The sequence below is a fragment of the Littorina saxatilis genome, linkage group LG14 (genome assembly GCF_037325665.1).
Source record: "Littorina saxatilis isolate snail1 linkage group LG14, US_GU_Lsax_2.0, whole genome shotgun sequence".
In the NCBI taxonomy this organism is placed as follows: Eukaryota; Metazoa; Mollusca; class Gastropoda; order Littorinimorpha; family Littorinidae; genus Littorina; species Littorina saxatilis.
The window spans coordinates 32,305,128-32,323,584 of record NC_090258.1 but is presented as its reverse complement, the minus strand read 5'-3'; the positions used below and the strand labels follow the sequence as shown (position 1 = coordinate 32,323,584).

The window sequence follows — 18,457 nt, the reverse complement described above, 5'->3', positions numbered from 1 at the left end:
ATGACTTTGGTCATTAAAAATCTGAAAATTGTAAAAAAAAATAACAATTTATAAAACGATCCAAATTTACGTTTATCTTATTCTCCATCATTTGCTGATTCCAAAAACATATAAATATGTTATATTCGGATTAAAAACAAGCTCTGAAAATTAAATATATAAAAATTATTATCAAAATTAAATTGTCCAAATCAATTTAAAAACACTTTCATCTTATTCCTTGTCGGTTCCTGATTCCAAAAACATATAGATAGGATATGTTTGGATTAAAAACACGCTCAGAAAGTTAAAACAAAGAGAGGTACAGAAACGCGTGCTATCCTTCTTAGCGCAACTACTACCCCGCTCTTCTTGTCAATTTCACTGCATTTGCCATGAGCGGTGGACTGACGATGCTACGAGTATACGGTCTTGCTGAAAAATGGCATTGCGTTCAGTTTCATTCTGTGAGTTCGACAGCTACTTGACTAAATATTGTATTTTCGCCTTACGCGACTTGTTTTTATATTTAGTCAAGTTTTGACTAAATATTTTAACATCGAGGGGGAATCGAAACGAGGGTCGTGGTGTATGTGCGTATGTGTGTGCGTGTGTGTGTGTGTGTGTGTGTAGAGCGATTCAGACTAAACTACTGGACCGATCTTTATGAAATTTGACATGAGAGTTCCTGGGTATGAAATCCCCGAACGTTTTTTTCATTTTTTTGATAAATGTCTTTGATGACGTCATATCCGGCTTTTCGTGAAAGTTGAGGCGGCACTGTCACGCCCTCATTTTTCAACCAAATTGGTTGAAATTTTGGTCAAGTACTCTTCAACGAAGCCCGGGGTTCGGTATTGCATTTCAGCTTGGTGGCTTAAAAATTAATTAATGACTTTGGTCATTAAAAATCTGAAAATTGTAAAAAAAAATAAAAATTTATAAAACGATCCAAATTTACGTTTATCTTATTTTCCATCATTTGCTGATTCCAAAAACATATATGTTATATTCGGATTAAAAACAAGCTCTGAAAATTAAATATATAAAAATTATCAAATTTTTTTTTCGAAATCAATTTAAAAACACTTTCATCTTATTCCTTGTCGGTTCCTGATTCCAAAAATATATAGATATGATATGTTTGGATTAAAAACACGCTCAGAAAGTTAAAACAAAGAGAGGTACAGAAAAGCGTGCTATCCTTCTCAGCGCAACGAATACCCCGCTCTTCTTGTCAATTCCACGTGCACTGCCTTTGCCACGGGCGGTGGAGTGACGATGCTACGAGTATACGGTCTTGCTGCGTTGCGTTGCGTTCAGTTTCATTCTGTGAGTTCGACAGCTACTTGACTAAATATTGTATTTTCGCCTTAAGCGACTTGTTTAATACTATCACAGAACATTAATATTAAAATTATTGTAATTCTCTGGATTTCAGACTTTTTTTTAAAGAAGGCATGCTCATTTAAACAATACACTGCGACAGCTTTGCTTTGGAGCTTTTCTTGAAAACTGCTCGGTTGTGGCTGTTGAAATTATTTTGTTTCTAAATACTAAGTTATGCTGATGCAATTTCTATATGTAAAATGTGTGCAATAGTTTAACAATGACTTATGTCCCCCTCGTTTCAATGTATTTGTATATTTGAGATTGTACAGGAGATTTCTCTGCATGATGGTTGTTTTTCTTGTTTTGAATATAAAGAGATTATTACATTTCAGAGGTGTGTTTCGATTTTTCTGTAAAACGGAGAAGAGTCCACCAAGAGCCTTGCCCCCAGGGCACGTTTTTATATTCTCTGACATTGGAGATAGGTTCTAAATCATTTTATTCTTCCGTTTATACTCACACACGTTTATCACTGGTGAAAGCCACAGGAAGTGTCATAAATTCAATTGCAAAACCACACCAAAAAATCTTTTTTCTTTGAGTTTATTCAGACATCAAATTTCAACAAGCAAAAACACGTTCATCACTGCCGGTGAAAGCCACAGGAGGTGTAATCAAAAAACGACTAAGTCCTAATCAACAGTAACTTGTTATCTCTTTTCTTTAATTCAAGTAAAAGACGTTGATCGCTGTGCTGGATTTCCTGAAAAATACACAGAAATAAATTCAAGTACATACTTCAGAAAATAATGTACAGTTCCCGGCAAAATACACGCTTTATACGTTCACTTTTACTTCCATATAACGCATTTATGAAGAGAAGACAACGTACGCGCGGTTTTTTTTTTTTTGCCAGGCACTCAACAAGCTGACAAATAATTTCTATAATCATATTCTTGAACATATCTGATTTACAATTAAACGTTACATGCACATGTGAAATATGCTGCTTTCGGACCAATATATAAAGCTTTAAAGAAAAGACTGACGGTTCAATTTGATTTAATGAAACTCATGGTTTTTCTTGCTCACGAAAGATAACGATGTTTGTTTGCTTGCTTAACGCCCAGTCCACCACGAATGGTGATAACAGATAACGAAGTCTTGTAAGTGAATCTCAAGAACAAACCACCCCCATTGATTTAGCAAACTAAATATTAATTCTCAATATTAAAATAAAACTCATAACATTATTTGAATACATTCATCCTTCGGCTTGATTAATTTTCAAAAATTACTACTGTACTGCAATGTTATTATCCCAAACCGACTCCAGCTCGCTATTACTTTCTGGTAAATGTTGCCAATTACCATTTTCGAAGAATTGCTTAGAGACATGACAACACATTTCTGTCATTGCTTTAAGTGGAAAGCAAAACCGAGCGGTAGAAATGATTCCCGAAATTGTGGCACACAGGACATTGGCTTTCTCCTAACACTTAAACAAGACTGAATTGCCAGAGGTTAGCCGATTAGCAGCATTCATTATTTGTGTGATTCTCTTCTGTACCTACCGGCGACTTTTATTTGCAAATTATCAAAATCAATGGGCGTTTTTTCCAACAGACGTTGCTTAGCAGGGATCATTCTTGTTGTGATTCTTTCCCCCCCCCCCCCCCCCCCCCCCCCCCCCCCGTGTCTAATAATCTACGCCATATTAGCTACTGTTTCACTTGCAAATAAAAGTCTATGTGTTATATATTTAGACAGATAATGTTTACAGGTGTTCATTTTGCGTGTGATTCTTGCCCCTCTATCTAATGGGGGGGGGGGGGGGGGGAGGGGGGGGACTTGTTCAGACACAGTCATTCATTATTTTTGTGATTCTTTACCGTCTATCTCAGCCCTACTAGCTACTGTTTCTTTTGACAGCTGAGATAAACAGAGATGAACATCTTTAGCGAACATAAATAAATAAGAAACTATAAAAACAAAGACGGATGCTACACCAACCTTTTGCAAAATTGAAACATTCTTAAAAGCTCTTTCTATTTCCTGCATCGATAGAAATAGTGTGGTTTCAAATGCTGCCTGAGTCGCGGTTTCTGATATAAATACAATAGCAATGATGCATTGAGCGTTTTCGCGGACGCATCTTCAATCAAATTATAGCAGAAATGAGTAAGCCTCAAAGATATTTAAGCCAATATACCAATTTTCTGTTTATATTCTTTATTTATTCCTAACCGAGCTTATGTGGAAATCAACAAAAGCAAAAACTCGTACGACTCACCCACGTCATGTGTAATATAATAAATCAAAAACAAATCTGCTGCTTTAGCTCTATGAACAGTCAATGTAATAATATCCTTCGTATCGACCTGACCTGACATTTGACCTGGGCTTGTCGAGCAGTCACCAAACCGTGGAATAGTGTGACGTTACAAGGATCTCACATCAAAAACGATCAAGAACATTTTTTAACCCAAACTTGACCACTCTGTGATCTGGACATTTGATGAAGGTCAATCAAACTGGGTTCATATATGGAGATTATCGGTTCCTGTGAGTAGTTCAAAGAACTCTATTCAAAATCGTTTGAGAAAATGGTAATTCAAATTGTCATGTTTTTTCCCCAGTCGAACGAGGTGACCTTGAAAGGTGACTAGGATCATTCAAACTTAAACCGTGTCTGGAAGTAATCAAAGCCTGGAAGTGAGTGAAGTTTCAAAGATATAATCTTTAACCAAATTGAGAAAATGACATCTTTGTTTTTTCTTTTTTTTTATCCTAAACATTTCCTTGAAGTTGACGAGGTCATCCCAAACCTACTGGTGTGTGAAATATGGAGGCTCTAACTTTAAACACGTCCGAGTAAACCCCAACGTTAAGTTGTTCGTCTACGTCCGGTAATGGCTAAGTAGGCTACCAAGACTCTCTAATTACTCATTACAGATTGTCTGGTTTAAGTTCGTGTAGCATCCGTCTCTCATGACTTAACTCAAACCAGTTCTTACATCTTGCTTCTACATTTGATCTTACTTCTCAAATCACAAATGGACTTGTTGAAAAACGCTACAGACAAATGCAATTTCAAAATTGTTTGCATACGCAAATCTCTTTCCAAAATGAAAGATGACCTGGTAACAGTCAAGTATAACAAATAATGCAGGTAGATCATGCTTACCTAACAAACTGAAGACATACGATGAAGTGACGTCAGAGGTGAAGGATACCACGAGATTCCAGAGGCAGCGCACCATGCCACGTCACGTCTGAAAAACGAGGAAACAAAATCATAAGATTAGGAAAGCTAAACGCAAATGAGCAGCCTGAAAGCCTGCGTCACCGTGTAAACTACACATGCTGGCCACGACAAGGACTTTAAACACTGACCGAGTTAAGTGCCCAAGACAAGGACTTTAAACACTGACCGAGTTAAGTGCCCAAGACAAGGACTTTAAACACTGACTGAGTTAAGTGCCCAAGACAAGGACTTTAAACACTGACCGAGTTAAGTGCCCAAGACAAGGACTTTAAACACTGACCGAGTTAAGTGGCCACGACAAGGACTTTAAACACTGACCGAGTTAAGTGGCCACGACAAGGACTTTAAACACTGACCGAGTTAAGTGCCCAAGACAAGGACTTTAAACACTGACCGAGTTAAGTGCCCAAGACAAGGACTTTAAACACTGACTGAGTTAAGTGCCCAAGACACGGACTTTAAACACTGACCGAGTCAAGTTTCTATGACTGCTCAAACAGGGACGCTTACTGATGACAGTTACTCTTTACAGTCCCAGCTCTACAAATTCAACATTTATAACTGTTTCATAGAAAGTAATACAATCCAACCAGCTGACCATTTCGGAAAAAAGCACACTTAGACCATTATTGATACTACTTAATAGTGGTAGTAGCAGTAGAAGTAGTTGTACTACTACTACTACTTTTACTACTACTACTACTACTTCTGTTGCAGCGGAAACATTTAAAAGGATCAAAGAAAACAATGAAACGCTCAGCAAAAAAACCGAAAATGCAAGACATAACAAAACAGAGGAAAAAGGAATTCAGACTGAAAGGTCAAAAGAAAGTAAGACAGCAATACGCTCAAACCAGCAAACAGACGAAGAGGCAAAACAAAACAAAAATTAAAAAAAGATTCTTTTAAAAAGAAACAAAACAAAATTAATACAGAAACTAAACAAGTCGCGTAAGGCGAAAATACAACATTTAGTCAAGCTCAGTCGAACTCACAGAATGAAACTGAACGCATTGCATTTTTTTCCGCGAGACCGTACACTCGTAGCATTGTCTGTTCACCGCTCGTGGCAAAGGCAGTGAAATTAACAATCCAGAAAAGCGCGGTAGCGGTTGCGCTGAGGAGGATAGCACGCTTTTCTATATCTCTATTCTTTTTAACTTTCTGAACGTGTTTTTAATCCAAAGATATATCTATATGTTTTTGGAATCAGGAACGGACAAGGAATAAGATGAAATTGATTTTAAATCGATTTCGGAAATTTAATTTTAATCATAATTTTTATATTTTTAATTTTCAGAGCTTGTTTTAATCCGAATATATTAAGATTTATGTTTTTGGAATCAGAAAATTATGAAAAATAAGAATTAGCCCATGGAAGTAACGTCACATACTAAAGACGAGCAACCGTATGAGATTCACTCGGTGGTTCGGCTCCAGTTACAATAATATAGGCCGGCCTACGTCGAATGATCTTCGAAAAAAAACAGAAATGTAATTCTTGGCTATCGGCGTCATTAGTGTATTTAGAGCGCTCTCTCTTCTTTTTCTGTGTGCAGCAGACTACAACAATTATGAACTCGTTCTATCCTTTGTTTCTTTTGTCTGAATAGCTACATACAGTTTTCCTTGAAGAATAATGTTGGATGAAGTGTTCTACTTTTCTAAGTCTTCTACTCAAGCATGCAGGCGAGCAAAATTAACGGTTTTATCTGCAGAAACATTCTTCATCCTGTCCACTCACACAAAATGTTAAGGGCCGATCAACAAAATAATGTATCAGTTTTCGTCGTAGGGGCATGTTGCTACATTGCATTATTGGTCATATTGAATTTTAGTGTTGTAAATTCAAAGCGCACAATCCAGTGGCATTATTGACTTATTGTTGATACAAGTCCTTTAAAAATAATTATCGTGACATTAGGCTAGTTGTCGAATTGAATCCCAAAATTCTTCTTCTTCTTCTGCGTTCGATGTTGATGGCCGTGCTAAATCCTCAGACCAGTGGCTGCCAGGAAGTCCGCAGTCTTGCGCAGTTCGTCGGCAGGACCCCAGAGTTTGGCTCCAACACTGGTCTCTTCTTGCCAGAACTTCTGGCGTATTGTCTCTAGATGAGGACAGTTCTGGAGAATGTGCTCCGGAGTTTGCTCTTCCGAGCCACATTCACAGTGTGCGTCATCCGCAAGGCCCAGTCTCTTGAACTTAATTATTTATTCTGAATCCCAAAATTAAGAATAAATAATTAAGTTGGTCATTTGATCGAGAAAAATGACTGCCATGGGAGAGAAAACGTACACGTAATATCGACAGAGTTGCCTCCCTTCCTTCGAAAAAATGCACCCAAATGGCTGCCACCGATGTTTTCGTTCTAAAACGGGCCATGTAAATGAAGGGCCTCTGTACAGTTCATTCCGTAACTTCAAAAGTATATAAAATGACTTGTTAATACAAGTGCAGGTTCTGCAAAATTAGAGTCTTAAATTGCAGTTTTAAGAAAACCGTGCCTGAATTTACAACGCTAAAACTGAAAATAACTTCGAAATTAAAGGCTTAAATTGCAGTAGAATACCGTTCCTAAATGTACAACGCTAAAGTTCCACATGACCCATTATTTCGTCAGTGTGAAAGCTTTGAGACACAAACTGGCGACCAGAGTTCACGGCCAGGACCCTGTTGTAGCACGTGCATCACAAGTAATTGTCTTGATTTCGTAGGACCTTGAAAACCTCCTCCCTTTTTCACCAAACAAGCACGCTCTCTGAGCCTCGGACTTTATTTTGCCAATCGAGTTTCGGAGTGAACTGTAGTACTGTACAGATACGTTTGACTTGTATTTACATGGGGTTTAGACGGAAAGCATGGGCGGCGCGGTCATTTTGAAACAGACAGATAAACGGAACATTTGTGTCTGAAAGCATGCCTTTTCTTACATCAAATTATGCGTACTTAAATATCACGCAATAACGGAACTAGACTGGGAGCTTGGACACTAAAGTTCAAGATTAACAAATGAGCGATTACCCGCTTCAGTTTGTCCGGCCTAAGTTTGCTCAAATGCTTGATATATCGCATCTCCAAAAGCTAACAAATAATAAGAGCGCTTTTCGACCAAACTCCTTGAAATGTCTGTGTAAGTCACATGTATGTACTATCCCAAAAGAATGTACTCCTGTTAAATTCACACTTATTGTTCTAAATCATGTCTCTCCGTCAAAAATAATTCTTAGTTTTACTTTCATTGAATCTGATCATTATTTCAGCTCAGAGTTGATCGAATTTCTGTTATCAAACGCGCATCCTTAAAACAGCAACCCTGCGTTTTATCCCAACAGTTTATTTCGACCTTTTTAAACCGTCCGTCTGAGGACAGAATATAAGGAAATAGAAATAGAAAGAAAGCAGCAAACATACAAAATCAACTTACCTTTCTCGCCTCCCGAAGAAATCACATGGTATTTTCCAGGTTCTGCTTCTCGACTTTTTCCCCACGTCTTGACACTAAGCCGGTCAGGACTGAAATAAAAGATGTCACGTGTATCTGACGCAGTTCCGGACTATACCATTATTCCGTGTAGAGGAGGAAAGCTTGGCTTAACACGTGTGGTTTTGCTTGTTTCACAAAACACGATTCAACAGGAAAGACAACCTGACGCCCCTTTTGGTTGGAATAATCCATTAACTGCGTTTTAAATGACAGCTATTCTCAACCTCAGTTGATAAACACGTGTTGCACGCTTTGCCTGGGTGTGGGAATGTGACAGAAAAATCATGCAAGATGTGACAGTTAGTGTGTGTGTGTGTGTGTGTGTGTGTGTGTGTGTGTGTGTGTACCTGCTTGCGGGTGTGTGTGTACCTGCTTGCGGGTGCGTGCGTTCGTGCATGCGCGCGCATGTGTGTGTGAGAGAGTATGTGAGTATGTGTGCGTGCGTGTATGTGTGAGTGAGTGTGTGCGTGTGTGTGTGTGGGCGTGTGTGTGTGTACCTGCTTGCTCGCTCTTTACGGAGGGCACCTAAGATGTTCTCAAGCGGTGAGAGTTTAAATGAAAGGGTGCTTGTACTGTGTGTAAAAGCCTGACAGTATCTGTGATGGTTTACGGGAGGCTACTGTGCCTTTAATTAAAGCCAATAATCACACACACACACACACACACGCGCGCGCGCGCGCACACACACACACACACACACACACACACACACACACACACACACACACACACACACACAAACACACACACAACGACTGAACATGATTGGCCCAAGAAAAGTTATTATCGATATTTACTCCCAAAACTATATGATCTCCTACCTCCTCTATTGCGTCGTTACCAATTAATATGGAATGAGGATTGTTTCGTATATTTTGTCTCTTTTGCCTTGTTGTAATTAACATGTATTAGGTCTTTTTAGGGTGAAGACTCATGTGGTTATACTCCGTCCAGTTAATGAGATCGTCTACACTGTTCTGCAACGATGAATAAACTGTGTCTATTTTTTTTATCAGTAGTGTGTAGGGTCGTATCGTCAGCAAAGAGTTTGCAGTCATCATTAATACTAAGAGGAAGATCATTAATATACAGGGAAAAGAGTATTGGTCCAAGGACAGAACCCTGGGGAACCCCATATAACACAGGTCTTTTGCTGGATACGGTTCAATTAAAGCAGACAGACTGCTCTCGCCCGGCCAAGAAAGAGGAGAGGAGGCGTAAGGTTTGGGGTGACATTCTATATTCAACTAATTCAACTAAGAGAGAGAGAGAGAGAGAGAGAGAGAGAGAGAGAGAGAGAGAGAGAGAGAGAGAGAGAGAGACGGCGCTCCTGCGAATCACCACGGACCTCCTGAACGCAACAGATAGCGGTCTCGTCTCTGCCCTTGTGCTGCTGGACCTTTCCGCGGCCTTCGACACGATCGACCACCAGCTACTCGTCGATCGCCTCAGTTCCACGTTCGGCATTCACGACACCGCCCTCTTTTGGTTCCGGAACTACCTCCAGAACCGCTCTCAGACTGTCACCACTGATTCGTTCTCTTCTCAGCCTGTCCCTGTCCGCTTCGGCGTCCCACAAGGGTCTGTCCTCGGCCCTGTCCTTTTCACCCTGTACACCCAACCCCTCTCCCTGGTCATCGAACGCCACGGCTTGAACTACAACTCCTTTGCCGATGACACGCAGCTCCAGAACAGCGCCAAGCCGGAGGACGTTGAGGACGTTGACCATCTCCTTGGATCCATCTCCAGTTGTTTCACTGACATCAAGAACTGGATGTTGAAGCTGAACAGTGAGAAGACGGAGGCCCTTCTCGTTGGAACACGACAGAAGATTGCTTCCCTCACTGTGACCGACCTCCAGCTGGATGACGCGACTGTTCCATTCTCCCCTGCTGTCAAGAGCCTTGGCGTCTTTCTCGACTCCACTCTCTCCATGCAGACACACATCTCCTTCATCATCAAGACCTGCTTTTTCCACCTACGACGCATCGCCTCGAGCTCCATCCGTCGCTACCTCACTCACGACGCCTGTGTCAAGCTGGTTGTCTCCCTCATCTTCAGTCGTCTGGACTACTGCAATTCCCTTCTGGCTGGCCTCCCCGCCTCATCCATTCATGGCCTACAACGAGTCCAGAACGCTGCTGCCAGGCTGACGTTGAAGCGAGGAAGACGAAGCGAGACCACATCACCCCCCTACTTCGCTCCTTGCACTGGCTCCCTGTCAACACCCGAATCTCCTACAAACTGTCCACTCTGGTCTACAAGTGTCTCAACGACTCTGCCCCCGAGTACCTTCAATCCTCCCTGGACCTGTACACCCAGCCCTCCGACCGTCCCCTTCGTTCTGCTGCTGACCCACTCCGCCTTCACACCCCTCGCTCGAAACTCGCATCTGCTGGTCAGCGTGCATTCCCCTCCGCGGGCCCCTCCGTCTGGAACTCCCTGCCGCTTGAGCTTCGCCAGAGCCCCTCTCTTGACGCGTTCAAGAGTAGGTTGAAGACTCAGTTCTTCCCGTAGCTGGCTGTGACTTTCATGTTCGACGTGATGTGTTGTGCCCCAAAAGACATTCTTGTGCTGTGCTCTGTGAGAGGTGTTTTCTTTGTGCTTAATATTATTTAGTTTGGACCTAGCTATTGATGTGTACATTGTTGTTTAAACAGTTGTTTTTTGTATGTCTATCATGGTTTGCTAGTGTGTGATAGGGTTCGTGTCCGTCTGTAGATGTTAGTTTCTTTGTTAGTCCTGTGTTGACAACTCTTCGACAAGCGCTTAGAACTGTACCCACGGAATACGCGCTATATAAGCTTCCTATTGATTGATTGATTGATTGAAAGAGAGAGATATGTGATCTCTCCTTCGCTGGGGGTATGAAGTGCCTTGGCATTGCATTTCTACTTAATTAACAGTGGTAATAAGAGATACTTGGATATGAAAAGGGTATTCTTAAAATGTTCTGATAAAAGTATAAAGTAGCTATGAAAAGCGATGTTTTATCGGGAGGACGTGTACCTTTAACTCAGTTGTAACAACAAGCGGCTACAGATATCCCTCCTTCGGCCTCATTTATAAAATGCGAACCGGAAACATAACAGAAAGGCACTATACTACACAAAGCGACGATGAAAATGGACATGTCAGCGTGAACAAGCTAACACCGAGAGACGTTAAAATCCCCCTGCCATTGTCTCATTTTCGTATTATCAAACTCTCGAGATACAGAAAATTATCAAAGGGAAGTGACCACAAAATCTCGCACCATTTGTTTAAAGATTAGTATCAACTTCAAGTATCCAAAAAATCCTGTTTTGACCTTGACCTTGACCATCTTGAGCAGTGTTTACACTAGTATAGTTCATGTTATAACTATGCATGATCATACAATGCTACAGCAAACAAAAGTCTGCACCGTTTCAAAAGTAATGGTTTTAAAATAGGGTAAGGGTAAGAGTCACTTACTAAATTAAATAAACACGGTTAATAAACCATTTTTATAAGTTCAAAATGTTTAGCGCAAACCAAGAGCATAAATGTGTGTTTTCAAATTTGATAAACACCATAAACCTGAAATATAAAGGAAAGTACAACAAGTCGCGTAAGGCGAAAATACAACATTTAGTCAAGCTGTCGAACTCACAGAATGAAACTGAACGCAATGCAATTTTTCAGCAAGACCGTATACTCGTAGCATCGTCAGTCCACCGCTTTCTTTCTTTATTTCTTTATTTGGTGTTTAACGTCGTTTTCAAAGTCCACCGCTCATGGCAAAGGCAGTGACATTGACAAGAAGAGCGGGGTAGTAGTTGCGCTGAGAAGGATAGCACGCTTTTCTGTACCTCTCTTCGTTTTAACTTTCTGAGCGTGTTTTTAATCCAAACATATCATATCTATATGTTTTTGGAATCAGGAACCGACAAGGAATAAGATGAAAGTGTTTTTAAATTGATTTCGAAAATTTAATTTTGATCATAACTTTTATATTTTTAATTTTCAGAGCTTGTTTTTAATCCAAATATAACATATTTATATGTTTTTGGAATCAGAAAATGATGAAGAATAAGATGAACGTAAATTTGGATCGTTTTATAAAATTTTTTTTTTTACAATTTTCAGATTTTTAATGACCAAAGTCATTAATTAATTTTTAAGCCACCAAGCTGAAATGCAATACCGAAGTCCGGCCTTCGTCGAAAATTGCTTGGCCAAAATTTCAATCAATTTGATTGATAAATGAGGGTTGTGACAGTTCCGCCTCAACTTTTACAAAAAGCCGGATATGACGTCATCAAAGATATTTATCGAAAAAAAAGAAAAAAAACATTCGGGGATATCATTCCCAGGAACTCTCATGTAAAATTTCATAAAGATCGGTCCAGTAGTTTGGTCTGAATCGCTCTACACACACACATACGCACACACACACATACACCACACCCTCGTCTCGATTCCCCCCTCTACGTTAAAACATTTAGTCAAAACTTGACTAAATGTAAAAAGAAAACCAAACGGGTTATAAGGGAAAGTCGCCAATCCCGGAACAGTCGGCCAACTTGGAACACCTCAATATGCGATCAACGGGGAACAATTCATGAACAATTGTTTTGCAGAAATGTCTAGTGACATTCCTTGATATTATTCCAGCAAAAAAAATGACTACCGCGGCAAAACAAAAAAAAATGGTACGTTTTTTAAACTTTTCTTCCTTCTTCTTCTTATTTCTACCGTCTACAATTCGTATTATTTCTCTTTATCTATGTACGTTCACGTAAAATGTTGATTGCTGTGATAAACCTTCATAGATTTGCAATAACTTGAACGGAAAAAAAGATTTGAAACGTCACGTGTATCCAACAGAAAAACGCAAAATCCATGCAGGTGCCATGCGGCAATGATGGAACACATAAGAGAGGCAAACATGGAACAGTGTTCCAGCTTTGCCGCATTCTGTTCCATCTTACCCTCATCAAACAATAAACAGAACGCTGCTGTTTTATTCACGTACTCAATTCTCTTTTCGGTTTTGTTGTGTTTTTCCTATCTATAAGTTTTATTGAATGATTGATTGATTTGTTTGACAGTATTATGAGACCCGAACGGAGGTGGTTACCAGAAGAAATGGGCTGCGCTTTGTCGGCAGTGAAAAACGGAGATATGGGTTTGCGTTGCGCATCAAGAGCATATGGTGTTACTGTCACAACTCTTGAAAGTCATTTAGAAGGAAACAAAAAATTGCAAAAGAAGAAGTAAAGTTCACAGAAAGACCTTCTACATTAACACCAGAGATAGAACAAGAACTAATCAATAGTATTCTTGAAGCTGAAATAAATGTGCCAACGTCACCCCCATCGTTGTTTTGTACAGGCTGTACATGGAGATTCTGGTCATTATGATTGCTTGGTGTCAGCAGCAAATGTAAGCTTACCTTCTGCTGATGTCCTGCAACGTAAACCACAAGCTTGTCGAAGAGATCATCACGAAAAAAACAATCTTCTCCTTACAAGCAAAAGCTGGAGATTTCACTTGCAAAAAGGCGTGCAGGTCAACAGAAAAGAGGAAAGAATGAAGCTACAAAATCTTCTGCTCAGAGAAACAAGAGGGGAATATCTTCTGATCAGAGGGAAAAAAGGAGAACATTCTCGACGATGCGTTCTATCCCGGGGGAAAGCACTTGGTACTGCTTCATGTGTGGCACCAACTCCCCTGAGAACATGATACAGTGCCAGAGGTGCACACAGTGGGCACACGAGGACTGCGCTGACAGCAGCGGACAAAAGGACTTCGAAATCTGTACTTAGCAATGTTTGTGTGTCTGCAAAATCAGTTCTTAAATCTGTTCTTAGTTATTTGCTTTGAGACTTTATGCGTAATGATTTTTACATTTAGTCAATTGGGCAGGTAGCCCTTTTATATATATTTGTCAACAGAAGAGGGGTACAAATGAAGCTGCGAAATTTCGTGGTACTGCTTCATGTGTGGCACCAACTCCCCTGAGGATATGTTATAGTGCCAGAAGTGCACACCGTAATCACACGAAGACTGCGCTGGCAGTAGAAGACAAAGGACATTGTCTGCACAATCGGTTCTTTGCCTATTTTTTCCTCTTTTTTAAGGTTTTTTTTCAGTCCTTTTTAGACCTAGCCCTTATTTATCTTTTTGTTTTACATTTAGGGCTTAAATTGTTATCCGATTTGTTATTTCCTTGTTAAAAATCAAAATATGATGTTGAAATAAAGATATTTACATAAAATGGCTTAATCAAAATGTTATGACGTATTTATTTATCTTGTGTGTGTGGCAATGTGTGCTTGTTTGTGTGTGAATGAGAGTGTGTGGGTGTATATGTGTGTGTGAGACACAGACAGAGCTAGAAAGAGAGTCAGGGTGTGTTTGTATGTGTTCCGAGTTTGACAACACAGTGTTCCACTTTACACACCCATGCGTCCAACCTGGAACAAATGCAGACATTTTTATTATGATCAGTCTGATGAGTTGCGTGACTTTTATTTTATTTTATGTGGTTTGTTTATTTACTGATAGAGTCTAGTATGTGACAATATAAAGAACGCTTTGCAATATCCATTTTTTTGTCTGGTACGGCTGTTTCTCCTTAACTGTTCCAGGTTTTGCGACTTTCCTCTAGTACCCCTTCCCAACCCAAAGAACGAACCATTCTCAAAATATAATCAATACGGACACAATATTCATTTCTACGGCGTCTGGCAGTATAAGGCTTTATCCAGTTCTTGAAGACACTGGCGTAAGGCTTTGCTGGTCTGTGAAGACGTCTTGCCCTGGAAGCCCCGGATGAGCGTGACGACCTTCTTGCCATTGAGTGCCAGCTGCGCCAGACTGAGAAACACGGTCCATCCCGTCTCGTGCTGGGCAGTGAATAAATTCACTAAGACAAGCCCAAAGAGGACGAACCTGATCAACGAGAAGACCCTAAACCCATTTCCCAGCGATGAAGGAACGCCACTGGTGCTCGGAAGGAGGTCGTGACATTCTTTGAGAAGGTCTGAAGCTCTGCCGTTCGATTGGAGCCTGAAGCCCATGGCAACAGCAGAGATCACTGAGCCCAGAGTAACGAGTTGCACGCCTATCTCCTGTGCTGTGCTGTACACTCCTACGCTCCACAACAGCATGTAGACTGCACAACATACCGACGCCGTCGTCATCATCATCATCTCCGCAATCATCATTATCATCGTCGTCGTCGTCGTCGATCTACAATACTACAAGGCATAGTTCTTATAGAATGAATTAGCCAAGAATGGTAACTGCTCAAAGCTCAGTAGGCAGCATTTCTTTTATTTATTTATTTTTTCCCCGAGACTCTAAATGACGCCCAGGTATTACCTTCCCAAAATGTTTACTTCTGTTCTCTTATTTCCAAAGGTTACGCTTCCCTCCCGGCCAGAAATCAAATGTTTTTTCAAGCTCTAGACTAAAAAGGTATGACGTCGACCTTTCATCTGAACCTCCGAGGGACACTTCCACAGTTAAGGATGGACCGACCAACGTAACCCAGTCAAGGATTAAAGGTGCATGTTGATGAACACGTTTAGATCAACCCACAACCCCAGAAGTGCATGAGTAAAATTCGTTTGGATCAATTACCCTCAACCCCGGATGTACATGAGTGACAACTTTTGGACCAACCCACATACCCTAACTCGTACAGCCATTAAAACCGTTTAGATCAATACAATAAATAAGCCCGCGAAAGTGTACTATACCTGCACCCACGGCGGCCAAGACACCACCAACAATTCTGGCAATGGCAATGCTTTGTAGGTGCTTGTCCAAAAACTCCAAGGAGGCCTGAATCCCTTCTCTCGCGATGAACGCTGATCGTCGCTTGTTCTCCATGCTCGCGTCAGAGACGAGTTACTGTATTAAAGATATTACGAGATAAAATTACTTATTCGGACATGTATGTTAGAATGATGCTCCCATCAAAGACATAGTTTTTTTTTCTTTTCTTTCCAAAAAAACCCACTTAAATTTACTTCTTTTGCCCTCATTTTTTCACCTCTATCATGGACAAATACCAATAATGGACAATTTTATTAAAATATTTTACAATGACCATTATTCTCAGTCTATATGTGTCGCAAATCTAACTCTGAATTAAACATGCACACAATTTCTATTGGTTTCCCGTATTTGAATTTTCCCACACACATTTTTGCCACAATAATAAGTAAATTGATATAATTTACTAAATTGTTTGACATACCAGGTGTTTTCATGTATCCTAACAGTGCTGTTTGAACATCAATTTTTATATTAACATTATACTGCTGAAATACCTTATTGGTCTTATGGATCACATAGGTCCAATATCACTTGTAGGCGTACTCAGTGTTATATGACGACCATTGGAATACACATAACTTGTAGTAGGGGCCTGTTTCTCCCTGATCAAACGATTGTGTACGAACGGAAACACTTTTGGTACGAACGGAAACATGTGATTTAGTACGAACTGAATCATGGCGTATGAACGGAATCGGCATGTTTTCAAAAGACAAGTGATTGTACATAAGCCATAAGTACATAAACTTCTGTTAAAGCGAAATGTCGTAACAGCTAGGCACTGGTTTTGGTGATCATGTGCAAATCATGTGTAGGATTTGATAACAGAGCGAGAAAAACAAGAACATGTTATAACATCAGGCAATTCTGCCACGTTTGGCCCGCGTGTGTTATCATGAGGATTATTAGCACCTTGGCACATATCGTAGTCATAGCCCAACCAATTAGCTACCTAATTCTCGCAATATCACAAAAGTGCGCTGCCCACACGACTTACCGCCGCGTTTTTTCGCCAAGCAAGTGCCGACAATGAGGCTGTATGAACGAAAACATCCTGCGTACGAACGGAAACATCCAGTGTATGAACGGAATCAGTTGACACACCGTGATACGAACGAAGAAGCAAAGGGACGTTAGCGCTCTAATTATAGCCGCCATGTGCAGTAAGAGTAGGTGAGAGTTATGCGGAACGAATCTCCTGGCTCCCGAGTGAATAGCAAGCATTAACCAATGAAATGAACAAGCGACTTTCATCTTCAACATAAAGATAAGATCACTGATTCCGCTCACAGTAAAAATTATTTTTAAAAAAGACAACAACAGCGGAAAAGACAAAAGTATAACTCACCTGATAATGCAGCTCTACAAATGTTTGTCTCAGTTTTATCGGTGACAAAACTCGAACCGGGTGTGCCAAAATGCGGCTTGCAAATCGACGTGTCTGTGCTGTTGTGGTTGAACAACTATATAAACACTGTATAAGATTTCTTACGCAAACCAGTTTTATGAAAAAACACATTGTAATTCGATGCGCCTGGCTGAAGGGGATTCCCCAATCCGAAGCTGTTGAGAACGTTTGGAGATACAGGTGCTTGGTGGAAGTTATGAGATCGGATTACTGTATAAATATATAGCAGAAAGTAGCTGTATTTTCCTTTTCACGTTTTAAGCTCCCGGTGTTGTTGTTGTTTTAATCCGTTCTTTGTTTGGTTTTTTTCTTTCGTTTTGTTGTTTTGTTTTTGGTGTGTGTGTGTGTGTGTGTGTGTGTGTGTGTGTGTGTGTGTGTGTGTGTGTGTGTGTGTCAGTGTGTGTGTGTGTGTGTGTGTGTTTGTGCGTTCGTGCATATGTGTGCGTGCGTGCGTGTTTGTGTGTGTGCCCGTTCGAGCATGCGTGCGTGCGTGTGTGTGTGTTGTTTTTCTGTTGTCCCAGATTGTTAATTCAAGTTAATGAGAAACTGCAAGTCAGTCACTGAGTCACTTTCAGTTTTCGCAATAGCGCTAATGCACGTAGGCCTACGTAAGCCCTACTCCTGCGAGTTCTTTCCGAATAGAGAGAGATCAAATCAAATCAAATCAAATCAAATTTTATTTTTCGAGGGTTGTGGCATAAGCAATACAACGAGCTTTTTTTCAACCAGCCCTCGCCAAAGAGAGGGGACTAATCTAATCACATATTTACACGGATATTAACGTAGAAAAAAAAGGTAGAGAAAAAAACAACAACATATGAATATTTACACATTACATATTATACACAAATATAAAGCGTTGTATATGTAACGTAGTGAAAACAATGCTGAATACACATGCATGAGTAAATGTGTTATTAAAGCTTTGAGTGTTTTTGTGTGGATATAATGAACACTGATGCTTTGGACAAATGAAAATATAACCAAACGAAGTCTTCCATCACTGTGAGAGAGAGAGAGAGAGAGACTGAGAGAGAGAGACAGAGACAGAGACAGAGACAGACAGACAGAGACAGAGACAGAGATAGATACGGAGAGACCGAGACAGAGAGACAGAGACAGAGATTTCTACAATGTTGGACAACCAGAACATTTTGCAGGGTGTCTCGAA

The 18,457-nt window shown here is 40.3% G+C and overlaps 1 protein-coding gene across 2 annotated transcripts; it reads right to left on the bottom strand.

The window, feature by feature from the left end:
* Positions 1-1,945: 1,945 nt before the first annotated feature.
* LOC138947588 (uncharacterized) lies at positions 1,946-17,366 on the bottom strand. Of its 2 annotated transcripts, XM_070319092.1 has the most exons (6): positions 17,227-17,366; positions 15,797-15,950; positions 14,985-15,207; positions 8,004-8,092; positions 4,499-4,586; positions 1,946-2,074 (listed from the first exon to the last, which is right to left on the bottom strand). In XM_070319092.1, the coding sequence occupies exons 2-5, from the start codon at positions 15,927-15,929 to the stop codon at positions 4,531-4,533; spliced, it is 501 nt and encodes a 166-aa protein (XP_070175193.1). In that variant the 5' UTR covers positions 15,930-15,950; positions 17,227-17,366; the 3' UTR covers positions 1,946-2,074; positions 4,499-4,530. The 2 variants fall into 2 exon arrangements, with proteins under 2 accessions (XP_070175193.1, XP_070175192.1); XM_070319091.1 differs by lacking the exons at positions 1,946-2,074; positions 4,499-4,586; positions 8,004-8,092 and having other exon boundaries at positions 14,266-15,207.
* Positions 17,367-18,457: the final 1,091 nt, after the last annotated feature.